The 23,264-nt window shown below is 36.6% G+C and overlaps 3 protein-coding genes across 5 annotated transcripts; all 3 read right to left on the bottom strand.

Moving 5' to 3' along the window:
- Positions 1-281: 281 nt before the first annotated feature.
- Positions 282-2,384, bottom strand: ndufa4a (NDUFA4 mitochondrial complex associated a). The gene is made up of 4 exons (XM_044100276.1): positions 2,026-2,384; positions 958-1,046; positions 817-877; positions 282-549 (listed from the first exon to the last, which is right to left on the bottom strand). The coding sequence occupies exons 1-4, from the start codon at positions 2,065-2,067 to the stop codon at positions 493-495; spliced, it is 249 nt and encodes an 82-aa protein (XP_043956211.1). The 5' UTR covers positions 2,068-2,384; the 3' UTR covers positions 282-492.
- Positions 2,385-3,685: 1,301 nt separating this feature from the next.
- slc35b1 (solute carrier family 35 member B1) lies at positions 3,686-10,159 on the bottom strand. Its single transcript, XM_044100275.1, has 9 exons — positions 9,659-10,159; positions 8,677-8,768; positions 8,462-8,592; positions 8,337-8,367; positions 6,996-7,159; positions 6,790-6,916; positions 5,233-5,339; positions 4,256-4,409; positions 3,686-4,159 (listed from the first exon to the last, which is right to left on the bottom strand). Exons 1-9 carry the CDS (start codon positions 9,781-9,783, stop codon positions 4,113-4,115), a joined length of 978 nt encoding a protein of 325 aa, XP_043956210.1. The 5' UTR covers positions 9,784-10,159; the 3' UTR covers positions 3,686-4,112.
- Positions 10,160-10,870: 711 nt separating this feature from the next.
- fam117aa (family with sequence similarity 117 member Aa) lies at positions 10,871-23,178 on the bottom strand. Of its 3 annotated transcripts, XM_044100272.1 has the most exons (8): positions 22,759-23,175; positions 19,813-19,949; positions 14,822-14,917; positions 14,569-14,682; positions 13,744-13,860; positions 13,261-13,465; positions 13,001-13,175; positions 10,871-12,048 (listed from the first exon to the last, which is right to left on the bottom strand). In XM_044100272.1, exons 1-8 carry the CDS (start codon positions 22,880-22,882, stop codon positions 11,835-11,837), a joined length of 1,182 nt encoding a protein of 393 aa, XP_043956207.1. In that variant the 5' UTR covers positions 22,883-23,175; the 3' UTR covers positions 10,871-11,834. The 3 variants fall into 3 exon arrangements, with proteins under 3 accessions (XP_043956207.1, XP_043956208.1, XP_043956209.1); XM_044100273.1 differs by lacking the exon at positions 13,744-13,860 and having other exon boundaries at positions 22,759-23,178; XM_044100274.1 differs by lacking the exons at positions 19,813-19,949; positions 22,759-23,175 and adding an exon at positions 16,359-16,751.
- Between the last annotated feature and the right edge of the window lie 86 nt (positions 23,179-23,264).

Raw genomic sequence — 23,264 nt, 5'->3', positions numbered from 1 at the left:
CAACTTAACAGCAGAAAAGTAGAAAAAGTCTTAAAATTGACTGTTTTTGCCACCAGAGGGAGCCATCTGTTGAAACAAGGTCAGACATGCCCCCGGGGTCCTGGATGGCAGCAAAGAATGCTGTAAACAGTAGTGGGGTCAAAGGTGAATTGTAGTGAAAGCAGAGTGACTATAGTAAAAGCAAATGTAAACAGACCATGTAGGGTGGTGTAGAAGTGATGCAGCAAAGCAAACGCGTGAAACAACGTGCACAAAAAAACAACAACAAAAACAAGATGAAGTGCTCTGTATGAAGGAGAAACAGCTCCTTTACTTTATTGAAAATGAGAAATCAATTTGAAGCAGCCATGAATGCAATGAAGAAACTGAAACGTGAGCTGTGCGGATTTAGCTTCTGCATTGTTCAGATTCCTGGATGCAGGAAGTTCAAGATGAGACCAAACTGTGCAGCTTCGTCGATGGTTGTGCTTTTTACTCCAGCGGACAGGAACTTTAGAAGTCTGGGCGATCCTTCTTCAGTTTGCTGTAGTCCATGTTTACTGCATAGAACTGGGAATAGAGACGCATTTTAGCTCAAGCGCATTACTTGTTATGTTAATTTGAAATACTTCTATTTTTAAATCAAGCTTGAGGTTAAGTTAATCAGATCTGGTCAGCATAAACTAGATTATGTGCTTTCTGAAAGACTTGCCCACAGATCAACACACCAAGCCCTGATAAAACCACTAATACACTGTTTTTCCAAAGTATCAGCGGTATCATGTGGTGGAAAAACCCTTTGAGGAGTGTATTTTTATTTACATGACAGACACACACCTTGTACTGGTAGTTTGGACTCAGTTTGTTCCAAGGCTCTGGGTTGTTCTTGCGATCCCAGCTGCGGGACAGAACAGGAATAGGTTAACAGAAAAGGCCACAGTAGGTCACAGACATGCATTTTTCATCAGCAGTGCTTACGAAACGTCGGGGTTTCTCAGGCCCAGGCGAGCCAGGTACAGCAAGGACATGGTTGCCCCGCCACCAATGAAGAAGAAAAGGGGAATCAGCTGTAAGAAAAACAGACTGAAAGTTAAACAGGAAGCATCGCTTTCATTAGATGCCATAACAGAAACCTGCACAAACATGCAGGTCGTCACTGTTTTGACAACACATGCCAGAAACTCAGAGATTCAACTCTCTATTAACAATGATCTGCATAAACCAAAAATATTCTCAATTACAGTTCCCTACCAAACACAACGTTTCTTCTGGATAAATTAAACAAATACAGCTTAAAAAAACTAACATCCTGCTTATTGCAACTACTTTTATTTAAATACGTTTGTGCCTTCTTGTATAATGACAATAAAGAAATTCAGATTCTTATAAGACAAGTAAAACAGACAAAACAGGAAATAAATTAAAATCAATGCGTCATGAATGAGTCCTATGTCCTGGCAAATTGAGGCATTTAAATTATTTCTATTGAGCGTCTCTGTCAAACTGTAACTTTGGTAATTTACAGAAATTTCAAAGTCAACTTAGCTAACAAAGACTCAATTTTATTGAAAGTTCAGAATTAACTGGCTTTAATTAAACTAAAAAAATGACAAACAAGAAAATACTGGAAAAAATGCCCAAGCCAACTGGAATATGTTCAAACATCCTTCAATATTTTAAACAGATTAAAATAATAATACAATATGGCCTCTTTGACAAGATGACGAAATAGGGAAGGAATTCAAGCTAACAAAAGTAGCCGTCAAGAAAGTACATTGTCACATCTAGTTTTCGTTTTGGTTAACTATTAACTACCCTTTCTTTGTGTCGTTTATCGTTTTGTATCTTACAGACTGAAAGCTTAATTTCTTGACATCAGTTTGCTTTAAACACTTATATTTTTGAACTGCATATGAGATACAAAGCCATTGTTGCCCGACGTCAAGCCTGCTAAGCTAAATTAGCCACAAAAATTCGGAAAAGATCCCGTTTTATCACAAATCCCCCCAAAATGATTCAATATACAGATAAGCTTTCGGTACTTACAGCGGGGTGGTTTCTGATTTGCTTGCGGATTGTAAGAAGCATTTTGACGTCTGAAAAGCCCGCTTTTTCTCGAAAAAACAACCGCTTATGTGAAGAAATGCTACAACTGTCCTCACTTTAATCGCTCGGTAGGCGGAAGAAGGTCAATGAGGAATCAGAACGATGCTTCGCATATTTCCTGACAAATCTAGACCTTAAAAATACAAATAAATACTCTTCGTATCGCTTCTAATGTTTATTATACTTTCATAGAGTGAATCCTAAATTATTTCACATTTTTAAATTAACGCGATCCAGAGCGTTTAGGCAGATTTTTAAACAGGCAAAATTGTGGCCAACCGGCCGTTTTCAACCCAAAACGAAGAGACACAAGACCCCCACAACGCTATTCAATGAGCAAAACATTGCTGAAATAAACCGATGTTTTGAAGGCTTTGTTTTTCCTGTTAATTATATCAACATAAACTAAAAATACATTTAACGTTAAAACATTACATCAGACTAATGAAAACATCTTTAATACACAAATTTGCGCCTAATGCCTGCGTGAAAGTTTTTATTTTCAAAAGGCAAACAAGCGTAATCATAACATGCATTTTAATTTACTGAATATGACTGTATAAAATACAGAATAGAATAGAAATAACCTTTATCCGACCTTATACTTTAAATAACTAACTTTGGTTAATATAATCAACTTTCTGTATCTTATTCATAGCAAATTTCATAACAATTGACATAAAAATCCACATAATTCACTATTTGTTCTCAACCTAAGAATGTTGGCAACTCCGGGTATAGTGAATTGGATTAACCTGAAATAAATTTCCACAGTCCTTGTAGAGTTTTGATAATTTTCCATTTTTTCATCTTGAGTAAAGCCAGATTACAAAAATAAATTGGCAGCTGTGTTTCAGTACCCAGGTCGAACCATCACACCTCCACTCCCACTGATAGTTAGCATGAGTTATTTGTGCTGGTATGTTGTGTTTGGGTTTCTGTTTATTACATTCACACACTTAGGTTTCATCAGCCCAATTGACATGATTCCAGAAAAATTAGTTTATGTATTTTTAGAAAACAGTGTCTTCGATCAGAGGCTTCTTCAAATTTGCTGTAATACAGACTGCTACAGCAGGTCCTTGCTGCCATCACAATCTACAATAACGCTGAAAATGTATTTTGAATTTGACAAGTATTTTACACTTAAAATAATACAGAACTAAGTTTTCAGTAAGAAATAGAACATTGTTTTAGTTAAATAATTCCTTCAAATTGATGGAAAAAGAAGTAATTATAAGTGAAATCTGCCAATGGAATAATATATCTTAATTTATAATATTTGAAAAAAATGACATTTCACTTATAACCAGTACATTTTTCATCATTATTAAGGAATTATTTCCTTAAATCAACCTCTTGTGTCTTTCTGAAAAGTTACTTCTGTTAGTTTTGTCTTGTATTTTTTTCAGGCTGAAGAAAACCTGCACATTTCAGGGCATTCATTAACACTCCTTTAAAACAAATTAGTCGATTATGTCTCTCTCTTTTTACAGCGATAATTTGCTTATCAACTGAATAATAAATACAGCTCAGTTTTATGAGACAGCAAAAACTAAATTAATCCTTATGTCATAGAAATTTCACAGACAGAAAGAAATAAAGACGAGATCAATGCAATTTAATTCCCTTTTTTTATGGCAAGTTATTTCATATTGTATAAAATAAAATCACTTGAATAGTAATATTGGACAACATCAAGCTACAGACAACCGTTTACATTTTTTTTCCTAAATACTTTTCAAACAACTACACACATATTCGAGCCTCAATCTGTAAAAAATAAAAAAAGATTTAATGCAAGAGGCATAGTTTAGTTCAGCATATGTTTAACAGCTGGTTTTGGTTTTTACCTTAAAATTGTACCTCATAATTCTGTCTGGGTTTCATACATCATAAGATATGTGTCTTCAGTTTATTAAGAGCTGTAAACTGTAATCCTATATTTAAAACATAGGCACATGTAATGTACAAGTTATCTTGTGGTTACAGTCCGTTTCCATTTTCTTCGCTGCTCTTCTGGTTCTTTAGTGTTTCTTGGGGGATTTTCCAAATTTAGCATCCAATCCAAGACCTAAAGCAAGAAAAGCAAAGGTTAAAACCTTAAATGGTGATTTTTTTCCCCCCACAAATAAAACAACTAAAGCATTTAATTAAGTTGGATTTTTACCAAGGAATACCAGGATGGTGCCGATCCACTGCATGTCACTCATGACGTTCCCAAACAAAATAACAGAACCGAGGATGGTGAAGAACTTCCTGGTTGTGGTGACGATGGAGCAGGTCAGCGGCCCGAAGTAAACGACCGTCATGAAGATAAAAGTCTGCAGAAAACGATAATATTATCAAATCCAGGGTTCCCAAACTTTCCCATGCCATCGCCCCCAAATGGCCGCGGAACCTCTTTACAAACCCACAGGAAATGCTACAAAATATGTAAAGAAGCATTTAATTTTAACTATCCAGTAATTATTTTATTCATTTAGCATACGGTAAGTCCTAACCTCATTTCTTCTGATTTTAACAGGCGATGAGTTCTGTGGCAGAACATTTTTAGCAACTTCATAAATTTGACTGAAAGATGAGAATAGAAAATCTTTTTTTCCTGAATTTCCAGAGTTCATCAATAGAAACAAATTTGGAAAATTTTTCTTTTGCCTGATTTTATTTTATCTTATCTTTTTGTTACGTATATGAATTGTTGTCATTTTGGTTGTTAAAATACCAAAATTTCCACTTGACTTTATCTTTTGGTCCACCTGATTACATAATTTTTCATTATTAAATGATTGGTAATTTGATCAGTTACTCAGTACTTCAGTTACTTTTTACCAAATACTTTTCTACTCTTGAGTAATTTCTCAGACTTTTTACTTTTAGTTGAGCAAAAATATGATGAAGTACTTACACTTCAGTAATACTTTTGGGTCCTCTACCCACATATGCCTATTTCGATCTTCAATAAGTTAATTCAACATATTTTCTTTTAACGGCTGAAAAACAGATTAAAAAATACTGATTTATTCAGTAGATATTTATTATTTATTTACAATTTTAATTTATTTTAATTTTTTAAAGCATGTTTCCCTCCATCTTTCCTCCAAGGCCCCCATGTTGAAGCTCAGAGTGTTAAAGGGTTAAACCCACCTGGCCCAAAGCGCTCGTCAGTCCAAACAGAAGAATGTTGTAGAAAATGCTGGGATATTGTTCTACAAAACTCAGGAAGCGCCAAACTTCTCCAGTCCAGAAAACGGCTGAGGGAAGAGATGGACGTCAGCTTACAAACAGAACATTAGATAACAAACGCAATGTTAATACAGAGTATCAGATTTCCCAGGTTGAATTGCATGAATTCAAAATAATATAAACAAATAAAAATAAAATGGTGTGACACAGAAAAAACAAATCAACAATGTTAATCAAAAAGAATGTTTATTTTTGACCAATTTTAGGAATTGTTCACATTTCCATCTAAAAACGTCCTCAGGTTAAACTTTCTGGCATCTTAAACTGTGTGAACAGCGCCCCCTGGTGGCTTCACGCCACAACAACAAGGAGAAGAGTGACGGGTCTGGACAAGTGGATGAAATGTTGCATTTTTACAGCTGAACTAGAATAAAGAAAAGTATATTTTATAATAAATAGTAGTTGAAAGCACTTCTATATATTTTTTTTAAACAAACTTTTGGTGCATTATTTTTTTTACCTTTAGATGCTCAATAATAAATTAAACAGTTTAGAAAACAGATGTGTATGTTACTGTAAATACTGAAAGGTCGTATAGTTCCTAAATCTTTGGGGTTGATTGTTTTCTTATATGAGAAGTACAACTTGTTTTTCAAAGTTTGTGGTTCTAGTTGCTCCAAAACTAAGATGAATGGCAAAACCTTGTTAATAAATGGGAATCTATTTTATTTTATCTGTAAAAAAGTTGAAAATGTCTTCGTCTACACCAAACACCAACACTTGCAGGCCAGATCTAATCCATTTGGGCCGCGGAAAATCCTTCAGACGGCTGCAAATGGCCCTCGGACCGCGCTTTGGACACCCCTGTACTGGCTCTTTGGTAATCAGTTTGTTGTCTTTCTGGTTGAACTCAATTATAGATTTTTAATAACTGACTAGAAATAGACTGAACAGTTTTTAATAGGCTGCTAGTAAGAGGGGATACAACATATTTTTTCATTTTTTACACGTTTTCATACTTTTCTTTAATATTATGGCAGATTATTTCACTTTTAAAAAGGAAAAATGTCATCTTACAAGTGAAATAATCTGTTAGCAATATTAAGGAACTATTGACTAAAAAAAAGCTATTTTGTCTTATTTTAAATGCACTAAGATATTTGCACTAAAAACTGAGCAAAAATATTAGGTACATTTTTGTGTTTTTGCAGTGCAACACTTAACAACACAACGTAACATTATATTTTATGCATGAACTGAAGCCAGTTTGTGTTTTTTGTTTATATAAATTTCCATTTTTAGCAGCAACAAAGAAAGAAAGGAATGAATATTGAAATGTTCTGAAGTGACAGACGGAGTCACACCTTTACACATTAAATGAGCCGCTGCTTTGTGTTGAACCAGGCGGTTCTGCTCATACGTGTGTTTCTCCCCGACAGCAGGAAGGATAATAAATCTGTGAAAAGCTCCTGGCTGAATATTTCGATGAGCGTTTGGCAGCGAGCGCCACTGACTCACCCAGACCCAGAATGAGCGTGGACCACATGTTGATGTTCAGCATCATGTGGTTGGCGCCGGTCTGGAAGCGGGCCCTCATGTGATCCTGGGCGACGCCGGTGAGTCCATCCAACGTCAGAGACACCAGCTAGGACCGAAGCAGGTGCGATGAGCAGAACAGACACGAGAAATCAAATTCAGACGACGGGATCGCTGCGTTTACACACCAGGAGAATCTCCCCGAAGCCGAAGATGTGGTCGTCTGCGGCGGCGGCGGCGGCTTTGTTGGGTTTGTAGAGAAACAAAGCAACGCCACCGACAATCAGCAGCACACACAGATACTTCGCCAGAGAATATTTCTTCCTCAGTATCGTTACGCCGAGGATCATAACTGCAACAAGCACAGAGAATTTCATTTTCACCATAATCGTGTCATTCCTGAGAGCAAAACAAACGGACCAATGTGACAAATGTCAAAAGATGAAGCTACAATGTCAGGGCTGCTAGAAAAATACAAATGCTTTCAAATAATTTTTTTAAAAACTATCTTTCTCCACGTTGGAATAATTATACAACACTGGATTGAAATCACGTTTATACGGAAGAAGATTAGGGCGACTGGAAAAATAAAAATATGATAATTGGGAATTTTTCAGAGTTCTGAGATTAAAGTCAGATTTATGAACAAAGAATTGGATTTATGAGAAAAAAAATAAAAGTCAAAATTTTAAGTAAAAAAAGGAATAAATATGCAGGAAAAATACTCAAATCTCTGCTTTAAAACAAATTTAAAATTTTGTATTTTTAAAAAGTCAAAATTCTGCATAAAAAAAAGAGTAAAAATTTTAAGTAATATAAAAAGTAAAAACTCTGCAACCAAAAAGTCAAAACTTTGCATTTAAAAAAGTCAAAATTCTGTATTTAAAAAATTTCTTGGGTTAAAAAAAAAAAAGTAAATTCTTTTTACTTTTTTTCCAGCGGCCCTAAACCTCTTCCATCCATCTGTAAAGAAATGACTCACAAGAAAAGAAAACTACATTTAATCATCCTGCCACGACAAAATGTTAGATGACTATGTAATTAATTGTCCTACAATTTATTTCAAACAAATCTAAGACATTTTAAGGCCTTAATTTTCAACAAAAGTGTACACCTTTTAAGGATGGAAGTCCATCATGTAAGGATTTATTAAACATTTAAACATCTTAAAAATATGCTACCAACCCTGATTAGGTTTATTTAAGTTTTACATCACATTTAGAGGTTTACATGCTGCTTAATGAACCTCAAAGTATTGAGTTGACTTGAGTTTTACATAATCACTAAATGCCAGATGATGCACTTCCTCTGCAGTGACCAACATGCACACAGCAGCACACTGCATGAGTACAGAAGTGTTTGCAACCACAGTATTTCTTTATTTATTTTATGACCAGAAATGTTCAAGAATGTGTTACTGCAAACAGAAATCACTTCCCAAAATGCAAAGAGGTGCTAATCTTAAAGCAGTAAATTGAAAAGCACAAATTATCTGTTATTTATTATGAATTTAATGTATTTCAAACTACCTGGTATGGGTTTGCAGGATTTCCCCAACACCTAAAACAATAAAAATCCCACTTTAGGACACAATAAAAACATATTTCAAACCCAAATCAGTTCCTGACTCAAGTTAATTTTAATGGAGATTCACCTGTGTGGGATAGTTGACGTATTGGAGGGCGGAGTTACTGGAAACCATTGCTCCCAGATAGGAGAGGGAACACAGGCCATAGAGCCAGCTCTTGGTGTGATCCACTTTGGAGCTTTCGAAACACTGGATCACTGTTTCAGAGAGAGAAAAATAAGATTAAATGACTGATTTCTTGTGTTTTAGTGCGAAACGTTGCTGTTCGTGCAGGTACTTACAGATCTTTGCAAAAACACTGTTGATGATGCACTGGATAAAGACCAGTGTCCGTGCAAAAGTAAACTTCTCCCCGCCATAATTACCTCGAGTGCTGCAAGAGTCATACAGACCGCAGATTATTCCTCCATTTTTCATTACAACACATTTTACCAGCTGCAGGTTGGAGATTGTAGTCATGGTAATTAGAAAATACTGACATTAGCAATATCTAATATTAATTACAAACATTGATTATTAAGTAAAACCAGATATGATCTGAGGTCAGTTCATGGAGAAAATGACTAGAAAAACTAATCCATTACTTTAATCCCTGGAATTAAAGTAATGGTTTTGTTGATTCATCCTTGTCTAAATAACTAAAAGTTTAAACTCCCATTTTGCATACATTATTAAAAAGCAAAAATTACATCTGTGGTCTAAAATCTGTCTGAACTTATAATAATTTCTGCCTGTAATGTGATTTAATTAATACCAATTTTCCAACTCAAAGGTTTAATCAAACATGTTGAATTTGGTCAGGACACATAACCCTGGTAGAGCCAAAAAAAGAAAGGCATTCAGTTAAAAATATTTCATACCCAAGGAACTCTTTTATAAATTTCACATAAAATGGTTTAAAAATCAGGGACTTTAATAAAAATAAATATTCCGGAAGTTGATTAGTGGCACAAAATACATACATTTCACAAATCGTGCTACATTATGTTTAAATTGTGTAAAATAAGCTTTTAGAAACATCCCTAATTACACAATCCAACAAATATGTGTGCTATTTAAGTCAAAGCAGGCAAAGTTATGCAAAAATAAAATTCAATCAGTAAAAAAAAAAAAAAAAAAAAATGCTTTTCTTGGTTTGAAACTTCTTGAATTCCGTTTAAATCACAAAAAGCTAATCAACAACTGTCCCAAGTTTTAGCTAAATTTAAAACATTAGGCACAGTGGGTTAAACAATTTTTTCAGATAAACTGCTAGTTACTTACATTGTCTCCTGCAGTATTCCGTAATAAAAATAACACACGAAGACTCCGAAGAAGCAAATGATGAAGCGTATCCGCAAATTGTCCCACAGTGAGACGGGCTTCCCTGCTCCCTTTCCCGCAGCCATGCTGTCCTCCACTAGCCCGGACAGGTTCACCGACACCGCTCCGCTCCCCACTACTCTCGCGCCGGTGTCCCGCTCCACTATACCCGCTGGGAAGAACCTCCCGGAACTGCCGGTGCTGAATTTCTGTTTTATCCCGAGGATAAAAGTTTTACTGGGATCTCTGTCGCACAGTGGCTGGTAATTACCAAAGCGTCAAATAGTCGGTTTTCACACACTGTCAAGTGTAGTAGATCGGCTAAATATCACGACATTTTTTTGTTTACACATTAATTAATCCGAATATTTCCCCGTTTACAACATTAAACCGTCAATGCAGTAGAAGTTAGTGTTCTCATTGAGTAATAGTTCATATTTAGATGATTAAAAAATCGGAAAGGACCTCGGAGCATTAGAATTTTAGCCGGAGTTCTTCAATTTTCAAGAAATAAATATTTATTGTAGTCAGACCTTGTAGATTTATTCAAGTATGACAAAATTGGATACCTTAGCGTGAAAACAATTTCAAGTATTATTATTAATGATAATAGTAAACGGCGATTATGATTTCCATACAGGCAACAAATGAGGACAGCTAAGATTGAAAAGGAGGGCTTCTTGAACTGGTAGCGTACTTTTTTGTCGCGTCGTGATGTGGATTGATTTCATTGGTCCATGTAAGTATTAAAGCTCCACTATGAGCCAATCACAATGCAAACAGCAAATCCACGTGTCGAAAACAGCAGCACAATAATAATGACAGTTGTCTAAATTTAAAGATAATTATTTTATTTATTTATTTTAAAGGCATCTATACTTTCTATATTGCGAGACTCTTTGAGTATCACAAATACAGTTGATTTTTTTGTGGTTTTATTTTATGTTATTTATTATTTTGTTGTTTAATGTTATTTATTATATTGTATGCACAAAACTTTTTTTCTGCAATGTTCTTTGTTCGGAAAAAAAACTAGTTTTGAAAAAAAAAAAATCATTCAATAGGTAACTTAGTGGTTCATTTAATATTTAACACATTCCACACACAAATACTCTACTGATATTTACCAACTTTTTTAAAAAAATCTTAAAAACAATTAATAGACACAGCACAGTACTTTTGCTTTTTATTCAACACTGCATTTAATAATCCAAACCAATTTACAAAGTCTAGAAAAGATAGAATCAAAATTTAATTCAGTTTTAATAGAGGTGGACAAAAAGAAAACAAAAACCAGTGTTTTCCACACTATTTACTGCTACACTTAGTAAAAGATGAACAACAACAACAAAGCAATATTGACCTTGTTTAATGGATGAGCAGTAGTTGTGGTTTCCTGTTTTGGTTTTCCTACCACGTCAATTGTTTTTGTTAATAAGGCTTAAGCCACCAAAACCTTATTTTTGAGTAATTGAGAATGTAAAAATCCACTACAAATCAACTCTATTATAGTTATGTAAGTTTTAGGCAAGTAAATCAAAACTTCCTGTCCAACTTGTAAAACTGCAGACATAAATATATAACAGTGAATCCTTAAAAAAAGTAAGAAAATAAATATAGTCTATCCTAGCATCTGTAGAAAAGAAGGGGATAAGTGTTAAAATATATTTTTAAACAACACATTTAGCATATAAATTTACCACATACCTGTTTTCAAGTTAATGCCTATAACAGCTGTTTACATGTGGTGTAAGTGCCTGGCTTTCTGAAAGTAAGTCCACTTACTTGACATGAAAAAGAAAAAAATCCTGGGAAATTAAAGGCATGAAACCAAAACCTGAAAATGACAATACAAAAACATGTATTCCTAACTTAAATCATCTTTGTCAAGTTGAAAAACAAACAAACAAAAAAAGATCCTTCGGGGAGAAATGGCCAACAAACAGACTGAATGTTAGGTCACATTATCCTGAAGAATGGCAGCAACGAATGCTTACAGTCGCACAGAGCGTAACGGTAAAGATGCCCACAGCAATGAGACACGTAATCGTTAGTCTGCACCAAAACATTAGCAAGTGTTCCAGGTTCTGGCAGTGCATTCTTGTGTAGTCCTGAGAGACGGCGTTTAGGTTTCCGCCTACTGCATGCCCAGGTGCCTGGTGGGGGAGGCCTGACCCGAGCAGCCAGTGACGGGCGACACGGACAGGCTGCGGAACAGGAGGTCCATGGAGGGCAGCAGGGGCTTCAGGAGGCTGACTGGGCAGAAAGCTGAGCCTCCATGGGGGGTAAAGTTGACTTTATTAGGGTCCGGGCAGGAGGGCTGGAGGAGCTGCTCATCTGGACAGGCAGACCTGGAAATAAAAAGATTCAAAGAGGACATAGAATCAGTGCTAACATACATCAAGAATAATTTAAACACTTCAAATTAAGTCATGAACGTCTCTGGTTAAATCTGTAATGTGTCACTTTGATAAAAACAAATGTTTTTGACATATTTGTTGAAATTGTCAATACGTGTGGCAGTATGGTATGATAATCTGATAATCTGTGAAGAAAGTGTGCTAACTAGAAACAACAAATCAGAGCCAGTAGGCGGATCTTAGCGCTGTCAATCACCTTCCTTGCTCTCTGGTATGCTTCTGCTAGCATAGCATGTTGTGAATGATAAATATAGCTATCACTGAAGATGTTAAATTGTTTCTCTGCCATTTGCACATTTAGCAGCGAGTACATGAGGTTAACTGACAGCACCAATACCCTCCTCCTCGCTCTGACTGGTTGATTTTGTTTGGGAGCGGTGCATCTTTTCAGTCGCCCATAACTCTGGCAACAGGTGGAGGAGATTGATCTTTCCACAATTTATATATAGACGAGAATGTAAAGTTGAGAAGAAATTGTGGTATTTAAAGGATAAAAATTACAATAATTCATAAAAGTAACAAAAAAATAACTAAATTAGACAAAAGAAAATTTTTCCAAGTCAGTTTTTTTCAATAAAATCTTATGAAACTTTAATAAAAACTGCAGGTGTGTGTCTTTGGTGAGTATTTGGTTAAAACATGTTTGTTTTTCATTCAGTGGATAGAAAATCAAGAAATTTTAATCAAGTACAAGTAGAGATACTTCATAATAAAATTACTCAAATAAAAGTAAAAAGTAAAACGTAGTAAAAATACTCCAAAAAGTTAATTTTTTCAAGTTGAGCTGAATAAAAGCAACTAATTACAACTCAACTCTGTTCACAATGGGCCTCTGTGGACCTTCAATATTTATATGTTAGTTACTAGACCAACTAAAACTTACATTGCTTCCTCACAAACTCGAACTCGCTCGCAGCCTTCTGGCGGGACTCGCTGGAAGGAGTAGGTTTTGTTTGGACGGGGCGAAGATGAGCAGGGCTGCTGAAGAGGAGCTTCTAGTGCGAACGAAGGAAGCGACGCTGATGAAGAGGAGCACAATCCTTCACACTCTGCAGGCTCTGCATAGACCCACACACATCACTAAACACAGGAACTGAAACTGATAATTCAGCGTTAAGCTCTGAAAACAGTCCAGAGTCCAACCTGGGTCCAACATGGGGCACGGCGGCGGGGAGGGGGACAATCGTGATGCGTCCAGGTGGCATGGGGAACCGGACCGGAGTGACGAGTCGAGCGGGCATGGAGACAGGGAGGGAGACCGGAGGGATGGGGACGATTCGCTCTGAGAGCCGCTGCTGCATCTCTGAGCCGGGACAGGAGCTCTGTGGCCGTCTGGGATATCCAAGATCTGGAATATTCAGCTGAATTAACTTAAACACAAACACAATATTATAAAAAAAATATGCATAAGAGTAAAGCTGTCACTGAAACAAATTTTACTGGACAATAAACTGACAAAGAAGTTACCTAGCAACTCACTCACTCGCCCTTTGGTTACCTAGCAACAACCTGTTGAGTAACTTGCCCAGCAGCAGTTTATAACTTCTCTTTGTAACTGCTAGAATGTAAAAAACAATATTCATGGCACCCGTTTTAAAACTCAAAAGCATAACTCGGTGGGCCGACCTCATGCTCATCGTCTGGTTTCTCAGACACAAACACTTCCTCCAGCTCCAAGCTGAGACCCTCAACGCTCCGTCTCAGCCGCGGTGCGAGCCTGTTCAGAGGCATCATGGGAACTGTCTGCAGAAAAACGGTTGAATGTGACCTATTATATAACTTTTTTGGCCTGCTTTAGGGCGTCTTCTTACTTTAGATCTAAATAAACTGCTGCTGACCACGCCTCCCAGCTCAATGTTTACACTCACAGTGAGAAGGGCTGCTTACACTTGTCTTTCCCAGCAGCCATTGCACAGCGAATACAGCGGTAAAACTAGCTCACCTAACATGCTGGAGTTCCATTTGTGTTGCTAGGTAACGGGTGGAACTCTGCAGGGGTTGCTAGGTTACAACGCAGTACCCACAGAATGTGACTTAGCAGTCAGAAGGCTTTTGAAATGGTTCATTTCCAGACACCAAAATAACATTAACTTACTGCCAAAAATCAGCTGGCTTTTTATTTTAAGCATTTGGATGTTTTTTTAGAAGCAGCTGGTTTTACTTCTGTATTTTGTTTATTATTGACTTAATAGCCAGAAACCACTTACTGCATTCTTGTTGGTTGTGCAGGAGGCTCCACTTCTGCTTTACAAAGATGTATTGTTCTATAATTGGGCATCTGTTTGAAGTCATTTTCACATGCAAAAGACTGCAAATGTTAAATGTTGAGTTGGAGGCGTGGCCGGCTGCAGGTTATATGGATTTAAAGTGATAGGAGGCTCTAAAACAGCTCATTCTGAAAAGATTTGTGCATAAACATAAACAAACATACATTTCGTAATAATAAAGTACCTGAGTGACGCCTGCCGCCTGTCCTGCCGGCAGCGTGCCGTGGGGGAGCTCATAACCTGCAGAGGGAGGAGAATTCCTGGAGCGTTTTTGCAGATGGTGCCTCACTTTGGCCACCTGAGGGCAGAAAGGAGATAAAACTGATTTAGGTTCCAGTTTGACTGACTCTGAAAGGGAAAGGTACGAACTTTCCCCTGGGGTCCTGTTAATATTGCAAGCTAAAGGCGTGAAAAAGCTTTATTAGTTAAGTACTTGCCTCCTTCAAGTGCTCTGCACTTCCCCAAGACGCTGAGCGCTTGTGCCCACCCACACTCCTCCTTCCCCGGGTCTCCTCTGTCCAGGAACACGGAGTCTTTAAAAACACACACAGTCAGATGAACAAGGAGTCCAGTGTGTCGTCTCTCACACTCTTGAGGGGGGATAACGCGGATCAAAGCAGGGGTCAGCAGGTTTGACCTCTGAGAGGAACTCTACGCTTTCTGCTGAGCCAGCAAACGGCCATCAGCTCTACAGCTTTGAGAGACGCTGAGGCCCACACCTGTCTCACACACCTGTCCCACAACAGCTGTACAGAGGAAGGTGACAAGGAACCACTGTGAGCTGCAAAAACAGCCCCGCTTTCGCAAACACGCACTGCAAAAACACAAAAACCTCATCGAGTGTTTTCGGTAAGACAAAACCAACTTACAAGTAACGTTTTAGGAAGCTGCAGGAGCTTGTTTTAAGTCAAGAATTCCTTAATATTGAAGAAAAATATTAAGTTCCTCTGGCGTTGTTACCTAGCAACCAGAGCCAAGCCCAGCCCGTTACCTAGCAACCCGGGGCAGATTATTTCACTTATATCAAGAGAAAATATCTTTGTTATGTAGTGAAATGATCTACCAATGGAACTACTACTCTTTTAAAAACAATATTAAGGACTTACTGACTTAAAACAAGCACCTTAATCTTCTTGAAAAGTTACTTTTAATGTAGTTTTGTCTTAATTCAAGTGTACTGGGACATTTGCACTACAAACTGGAAAAATGCTTGGTAAGATTTTGTGTTTTTCCAATGAACTGGACAAAAAGCCACTGTGAGCTGCAAAAACACAAAATCTAGCATTTTTGTTGAGTTTCTAGTGCAAACATCTTAGTACACTTGAAATAAGGCAAAACTAACTTACCACTAACTTTTCAGCAAGAAATATGACATTAGTTTAAGTTAATGGTTACCTAATATAATTAAAATTTACCTGTTTCACTGTCAGATTTCTTCACTTATAACTACACCATTTTTCCCATGTTATAAGTGAAATAATGGAACAAGTACTTTTTCCACAAATATTGAGGAATTATTGACTTAAGTGTCCTAACATATTTGCACAAGAAACTCTTTTGTTTTTTTGCAGTGAATGCAATAAGGAACCACTGTTAGGTGCAAAAACACAAAATCTTACAAAGTATTTTTGGTCTGGTTTCTACTACAAACATTTTTGTACACTTAAAATAGAAGAAGTTCCACTGGCAGATTATTTCACTCATAATATGGGAAAATTCTGCTAGAACTAGTAATTTTTTAATCAATATTATATAATTATTTACTTAAGACAAGTGCACTGAGATATTTTGAGTAGAAACTAGACCAAAGATACTTGGTAAGAAGACACACAGATGAGAAACTCCCCCATCCAAACCTCACAATCAAACTCAAACTCGTCGCCTCGTTGGACTCAAACTCACACGCTAACATTATTAGCAAACATTATGCAAACATTAAAATTTCACTTCTTCTTTTTCAGTCACCCTCCGTACCGATTTCTTCACATTCACTTTTGATCGTCTGCCAGCTGCAGCCTGGTCGATCCCTCTGAGCTGCTGGTTCTGGACGTTCATCCCGACCGGATTCTGTGTTGGACCGGCTACGCTAAAGCTTTGGTTTCTCATCGACCCGCTTCCCAAACAACCCGGCCCACTCTGTGGGCTCCATTATATTCATCAGCTAACTTCGTTTGCCTCAGAAATACAACCTCATCTCAAAGTATCAGCTTCAAAATGCTACAGAAAAGTTTCCTCCTGTAGGAAAAACACATATCATGTCCAGCAGGCTAAATAGGTCAGAATACAGCATGCGTGAGTCATTCAGTGACACTGGAATAAAGTTACAGCTTCCAAACCGCCCCCCATCCTCTATGTAATCATCCAGATCTAACATCCCACCCTTCCCATAACATGAGCAGGGCATCATGGGACACCAACCTATAAAAAGACTTGAAACGTAGACGAGAATGTGGCCTGCATGGCTAATGTTTCCATCTAAACGGAGCAGAGCAGCGACTTACATCTGTAGTTCTGTGATCAAAATTATTTTATTAGGTTCTCAGATGATTTCAATCTAAATAAAAAGGAGTTTATGACTACAAGGCCTTAAAGTAGGCAACAAATAACCAGCTTTCCAACTTCAGGTTTGATAGAGCACTTGAAAAAAACCCAATATGCTAACAAGTATTTTTGATCTAATTTAGTGCAAATATATTAGTACACCTGAAATAATACAAAACTAACTTATGAGTAACTTTTTAGCAAAATATTGGAGCTTGTTTCAGGTTAATAATTCCTTAGTATTTGTGGAAAAAGTTCTAGATTTATTATTTCACTTATAAGATGGGAAAAATGTCTTGTTATAAGGTAAATGATTAGGAGTGTAGATTTATTTTGATTGTGTGCTGATTTCCGTAATTTTGGGAGGTCAGTGATCAGCTGATTTTTACATATGAAGCCGATCTTACTTGGCTTTCCAAATGTGTAATTTGTCCTCTTTTACTCTCCGGTGAGAAAGGTTTGACGGAAAGACCGGCCCAAAAATACTTAGTAAGATTTTGTGTTTTTACAGTGTTGCAGATCAATTTGATGAAAAACTGCTAAACTTTTACATCAATATTAAGAAAGTATTGGCTTAAAACAAGCTCCTGTTTCTTTCTGGAGAGTTACTTGTTTTTTTGTCTCAAAAAACCTTTTTGTGTTTTTGCAGTGACGGTGACAACAAAACAATATGAGATGCAAAAACACCAAGAATTTTTCTTTTTTAAACATCTTACCACACTTGAAATAAAACAAAACTAACTTAGAAGTAACTTTCCAGCAAGATATATGAGCTTGTTTTAAGTCAATAATTCCTTAATCTTCATGAAAAGGTTCTAGTTCTATTAGTAGATTATTTCATTTATAACAATTAATATTTTCCATAATATAAGGGAAATAATCTACTTATGAAATTAGAACATTTGCATCAATACTAAGGAATTATCTACTTAAAGCAAGGTTCTATTTCTTGCTGAAAAGTTACTTCTAATTTAGTTTTGTCTTATTTTAAGTCTACTAAGATGTTTACACAATCAGGAGGAAATTAAACCAGATAAAAATCTTGATATTTGCAATAGCAAATGGGTGAAACCGACTATTTCATAAAATCAAAGCAGCAAGATGCAATATTTAGCTAACATTATAGTTTTGATAACAAACTTTTCGGTTGAAATTTCTTCCACATGTGGAAATCTGAACTCATTTACTCTGCCTTCAGCATGTGTGTGTGTGTGTGTGTGTGTGTGGGCATGAATGAACGAATGGGAAACACATGTAAAGAGTTTTGCATAGTCCGTCTAAGGTTACAATGACCTAAATAGACTGCAGGGCTTTCATCATTCATAAATAAAGTGTCTCTAAATAGGTAAAAAAGATTTGTTTATTTTGCATTTTTACAATTTCACTAATAATTAGCCAAATATTTGCAGAAATATTCAGAAATTCCAACTCTTTTCTAATGTTTCAACACATATCAGAGTATTTTAGCGATATTTCTGGTTAGTTTAGTGCAATCACAGGGCTGTAATGCCATCTGACGTAAAGCAGCGGAGCTTCAGGAGGGTTGGTGGCGAGCCGGGGGGATGGGGCGAGGTCAGGAGGGGTCGTTCCCTCACAATGCAGGCAAAGCGGGTTTATGCGGGCCTTAAACTGTGTCAGCAGCCAGGATGAAGATGATGCTAAGTCTTTGTGCACCAGATACAGTGAAGGGGCGGCGGAGGGGAAGCAGCAGTTTGAGGAAGAACAAAAACGAATATTTCCAGTTGGCTGCTTTCCAACCGCTGCATCAAACTGGAAGCCCAGACACCTGCAGATCTCTGGGTTTTACCAACTCAGCCTGGAGCTGAGGCGTTCTGGGGGATGAGCCCGTCTGCAGCAGGTTTCATCTGATCAAACATGTTCAGCTCTGGGCAGTAAACCAGCAATATGGACAAAAAAATTACCTTTTTCATGCCTGGTCATTTTTTAATTGATTTATTTACTTTGTTTTTGGTTGCTTTCTCATCTACGATAGAGTATTACTATAAGAAATTAAAAAAAAATAAATTATGAGACTAAAGTCAGCATGTTATGAGAATACGGTATGTTGAGACTTTACTTTTGCAACATTACTGACTTTTTCTAGTAATATTTTTACTTTATTTTCATAATTTTACAACTTTATTCTCATAATATTCTGACTTTATTCCAGTAATGTTATGACATTATTCTTGTATTTTTATTACTTTATTTTCATCATTTTATTTTTTTATTTATTATTTTAATGGTCCTATTACTGTCTTTCTATTCTAAAAACAAAATTACAGAAAATATTTTCAAAAAGTGGCTTTTATTTCAATCATCTTTTCTGTAAGTCTGACTACAACGTTTTAAGCTATGAGAAATTTTATTTAATTACAATAAAATAGTCATAATATTAAAGAAAAAAGACACCATTTTACCAAAACAGTATTAAAATTCTGAGAAAAAACCTTTTAGAGTTATTAAGATCAGCTCATGTGATTCTTTCTTCAAAATAAACTCTGCTGTTTGCACAATCATTTTAAAATCAAGCAAATAATAATAATTTGACATTAATTGGTCACAAGGAGTTCTCATAAACTTATTACTTTATTCAGGTAAAATTACAACTTTATTCATTCAATATTATTACTTAAAAAAAAATCATAGCTTGGTCCTAATATTGCATTGAGGAGTTGACCTGAAGTCCAAATAAACAGAAACCATAAAACAAGATGGCCGCCAACACTCTGAACTATGGAAACCCAAAACAGCATTAGCAAAAAAATGCCAGTTTTTCCAAAGATTAAATCTTAAAATACCCCAAATTTCAATTTGCCCTAATCCTCAAGCACTTATGCTAAACCTAGTTGGTAATTGGAGGGTTTCCGGATAAAATGGCTTCTACCTGAGTGGCTTTGTCATTGACAAAGGCGGCCTCTGCCTCTCTGGGCCACTGGCCCTGCAGATACGGTGCGACGATCGTATCCAGAGAAAGAGTTCGGCGGATCGTGGGCCTCGGCGGGCGAGCGGCGGTTTTATCAACTTTGGGAACAGAAGAAAACATAAACAATAAATGAGTAATGAAGTATAAGTTGGTGACAGATGAACAAGAAATGGTGCATAATTCTGAAAAGAAGATTTTCATCTGTATTCAGTCTGTTTTACTTTGAAACGAAAAAAATAAAATTACTTGTTATTGATATTTGTTAGAAGCGTCCATGTTTAATTGCATTTTAAAGGCTTCTTTTAACAAGTTAGGATAAGTTTATTATGGTCTATGCAAAACATATCCATTACATTTTTTGTAAATTATTATTAAAGAATGATATTTTAGTTTATTCAGTTCTATCTATTTTGAAAGTTAGCTGTTTAAGGATGTCTTGTCACTTTAAATCCAAATTATCTGCTGCTGGCCATGCCCCCAAACTCAATATTTACACTCGCACATGAAAATGACTACAAACAGAAACGCAATGTACGAATGGTTCAAAAGCAAAAGTGGTGTCTCCTGCACAACCAGCTAGAACGTAGCAAGTGGTAGGTCAAAAACAAAATAGTTGTCTTGTCCAGCAGCCATTGAACAGCACATACAGTGGTAAAACAAAAATCCAAAAACCCAAAAAGTTGCTACCACTGGTTTTACTGAGAAATTGTGGACATATAACGCGCTAAATTCTATATAAAAGAACAAGGGAGAGAGTGATTTGTGACTAATTATCAACTCTGCAACAACTAGATGACAAGGTCAGGTAAAGGTTGTAATTTTTTTTAAATTGCGAGGGAGAGGGGAGTAGGTCAGGAACGCTAGCTTGACTTTGACAATCTTAACATGTAGATGTGCTGCAGAATTCGGTTCAACTTTAAAAAAAGGGAGACCCACACACCAACTCTCTGACAAATCATCAGCAGAGCAGGTGGTTAAATTAGGTTGAATGTACCACTACGGTGTTCAGATGATTACTTATCGCAAAATAAATAAACATCAAGTATGAAAACATAAAACTCTAACGGACTAAATGTTCTTCTCTTTGTGCGGGAAATGTTTGATTGTTCTTTGGTGTTCAAAAAGTGATAATATGTAATATTGAAAGAATAAACTCATAATATTACGAGAATAAATTCATAATACTACAAGAATAAAACTATAATATTGCAAGATTAAGGTTGCAATAATATGAGAATAAAGTTGTGATATTACCAGAACTCTGACATGAAAAAGCAGTTTTACAGCTGCAAGAAACTGAGGAACATTGAGCATTTTATGAAGTTATACTTTGGTATCAGTTTTACGAATAAGGAAATACTTAATCTGCTAATATCAGTATCAGATTATTATCAGTAACAGTCCTGCCACTGATAATAATATGATACTGATGTGTTTACTGTGACTTTATTCTGGTAGTTTTATGACTCTCGACACGAGCTGATAGTTTATTTCCCACCAACCGGTAAGCAAATCCACATTATGCTGTCTTTTACTGGGGAGACAGAAAGTATAAATAACATGCAGATGTGAGTTTCATGAACCTAGTTAAAGTAACAAGCACTGTGAGGGAAACAAAGAGGCCTTTAAAAGTGCTGCTGCTACTGCTGCTGTGTTAGCGTTGAAAACTCCAGCAGGTCACAGTGCAAAGGGGCATTCGAGTGTCCAAATAACGTCATGAGAGGAAAGTTATGTTTCAGGGTTAGTAACCTCCTTTGTTGACATAGCTTTCTCTGAGTGTGCTGAAACTCTAATTTTAAGCCAACAAGCTAAGTGAAACTGAAGCTCCTTCTGTTCGGATTATGACAAGAATGGGACATTTTTTCCCTGTAGAGCTACAAGCCTTTCTGTCATTGACGCACTGCAAAAATACAAACTTTTACCAAGTAATTCTGGTCCATTTTTTAATGCAAATATCTTTGTACACCAGAAATGAGACAAAACTAACTTAGAAGAAACTCTTCAGGAAAATATAGAAACTTGTTTTTAGTCAATAATTTGTTAATATTGATTTTAAAAAAAGTCTTAATTCACCAATGGAGCTGGTACTTTTTCATCAATATTAAGGGAATATTTACTTAAAACAAGTTGCTACACATTCCTGTAAAGTTACTCTTAAGTTAGTTTTGTCTTATTTCAAGTGTACAAAGACATTTGCACTAAACTTTACCAAAGTTCATGGTGAGATTTTGTGCTTTTGCAGTGTAGATAAAGCTGGCAATTACCAATTATTTCAGTACTTGATTATTTGATTGTTTACGCTGATGAATAATCAATTATTTGGATTTAAAACAAAAAACTAATTTGAAAACACTGATATACGTATATCAACTTATTTTGTAGTGGAAAATTAGTTTTCTCTAATATGCATTTTCATATTTTTCTCGTTAAAAGATACAATAATTCAGCATGTGTGTGTGTGTGTGTGACGGGAAGCTTTCATTTTGATTTCGATGTCTTTACTAAGTTAGTTGACAATTATTTAAATAATCAATTAATCGTTTCTAGCCCTCTTGTCTAATATAGAACATATCAGGCTCATCTTTCCTAATTGCCTTAATGTTTTTAAGTCATTGTTTATTTACGATAATATCTCCCTTCTATGCACACGTGCTGGATGACATCACAAATGATCGGTGTTTCTTCGAGTACATCGGTTCTTGTTTTTTGTTTAACTAACTCAACTCTCCTTGTTGTCATTTATTGCTTTAGTTGCATGAAAAGTAAACATATTTCCTAATCACTCAACAAATGAACGTTCCGTTTTGCAATTTCGAAGCAAAATGTAACATTTATAAAGCAACTGAAAACTAGCTGTAGTGTCTCTGCGGTGCGTGGAAGTGGCCGCCGCCTGCTGCGTGTATTTACCCGCTTTGGGCTCTCTGCACAGGGGAGCGGAGCCTCTCTGGAGCTGGAACGGGACGGTGGCTCGGAGGGGCTGCAGGCTGGGGTTGCTGCATCCCCGGGGCGCTCCTCCGCTCCGACCCGACATGCCCACCCTGCCCTCCTCCCGCCCCTCACGCACCCACTCCGCTAATGAAAACACACACTTTTACTGACTTCAAAGTTCCCGTCGTAGCTCCGTTTTTCAATCAGTCCCTCCGAGTCCCTGGACGCACAAACTGCAGGAGTTTCTGCTGTGTACTTTAAACAGGAATATAATCCGAGTGAAATACGCAGTCTAATCCCGTGTGAATTATCTCATGAGTGATGCGATCGCCTCACATTTCGTGGTTCCCCTCTCTCCAGAATGACAACCTGCGCGACTAACTCGTGTGGCACTTTATTTCTAATTCAAGCGGATCTGGTTGGTAGCTGCAGAATATTTCTGAACGCCTATTGGGCATCACATCCATCTGTCTTCTTGAAGGAGA

Source organism: Gambusia affinis, linkage group LG19 (genome assembly GCF_019740435.1).
Source record: "Gambusia affinis linkage group LG19, SWU_Gaff_1.0, whole genome shotgun sequence".
NCBI classification, from domain to species: domain Eukaryota; kingdom Metazoa; phylum Chordata; class Actinopteri; order Cyprinodontiformes; family Poeciliidae; genus Gambusia; species Gambusia affinis.
The sequence above is the reverse complement of the archived record's forward strand: the minus strand, read 5'-3'. Positions and strand labels throughout refer to the sequence as shown.

What these genes read in the sequence shown, in the direction of transcription:
- fam117aa (XM_044100272.1), bottom strand. Translation starts at nt 22,882, where the DNA reads ATGTCGGGTCGGAGCGGAGGAGCGCCCCGGGGATGCAGCAACCCCAGC. An exon ending in AGGCGGCAGGCGTCACTCAG is followed by an intron (nt 13,861 to 14,568) that starts GTACTTTATTAT and finishes GTTTTTCTGCAG; the next exon opens with ACAGTTCCCATGATGCCTCT. An exon ending in GTGCCCCATGTTGGACCCAG is followed by an intron (nt 13,176 to 13,260) that starts GTTGGACTCTGG and finishes GGGTCTATGCAG; the next exon opens with AGCCTGCAGAGTGTGAAGGA.
- ndufa4a (XM_044100276.1), bottom strand. Translation starts at nt 2,067, where the DNA reads ATGCTTCTTACAATCCGCAAGCAAATCAGAAACCACCCCGCT. An exon ending in AAATCAGAAACCACCCCGCT is followed by an intron (nt 1,047 to 2,025) that starts GTAAGTACCGAA and finishes TTTTTCTTACAG; the next exon opens with CTGATTCCCCTTTTCTTCTT. An exon ending in CTGAGAAACCCCGACGTTTC is followed by an intron (nt 878 to 957) that starts GTAAGCACTGCT and finishes TCTGTCCCGCAG; the next exon opens with CTGGGATCGCAAGAACAACC.
- slc35b1 (XM_044100275.1), bottom strand. Translation starts at nt 9,783, where the DNA reads ATGGCTGCGGGAAAGGGAGCAGGGAAGCCCGTCTCACTGTGGGACAAT. An exon ending in CACGCTCATTCTGGGTCTGG is followed by an intron (nt 5,340 to 6,789) that starts GTGAGTCAGTGG and finishes CTCTTCCCTCAG; the next exon opens with CCGTTTTCTGGACTGGAGAA. An exon ending in CACCATCCTGGTATTCCTTG is followed by an intron (nt 4,160 to 4,255) that starts GTAAAAATCCAA and finishes TTCTTGCTTTAG; the next exon opens with GTCTTGGATTGGATGCTAAA.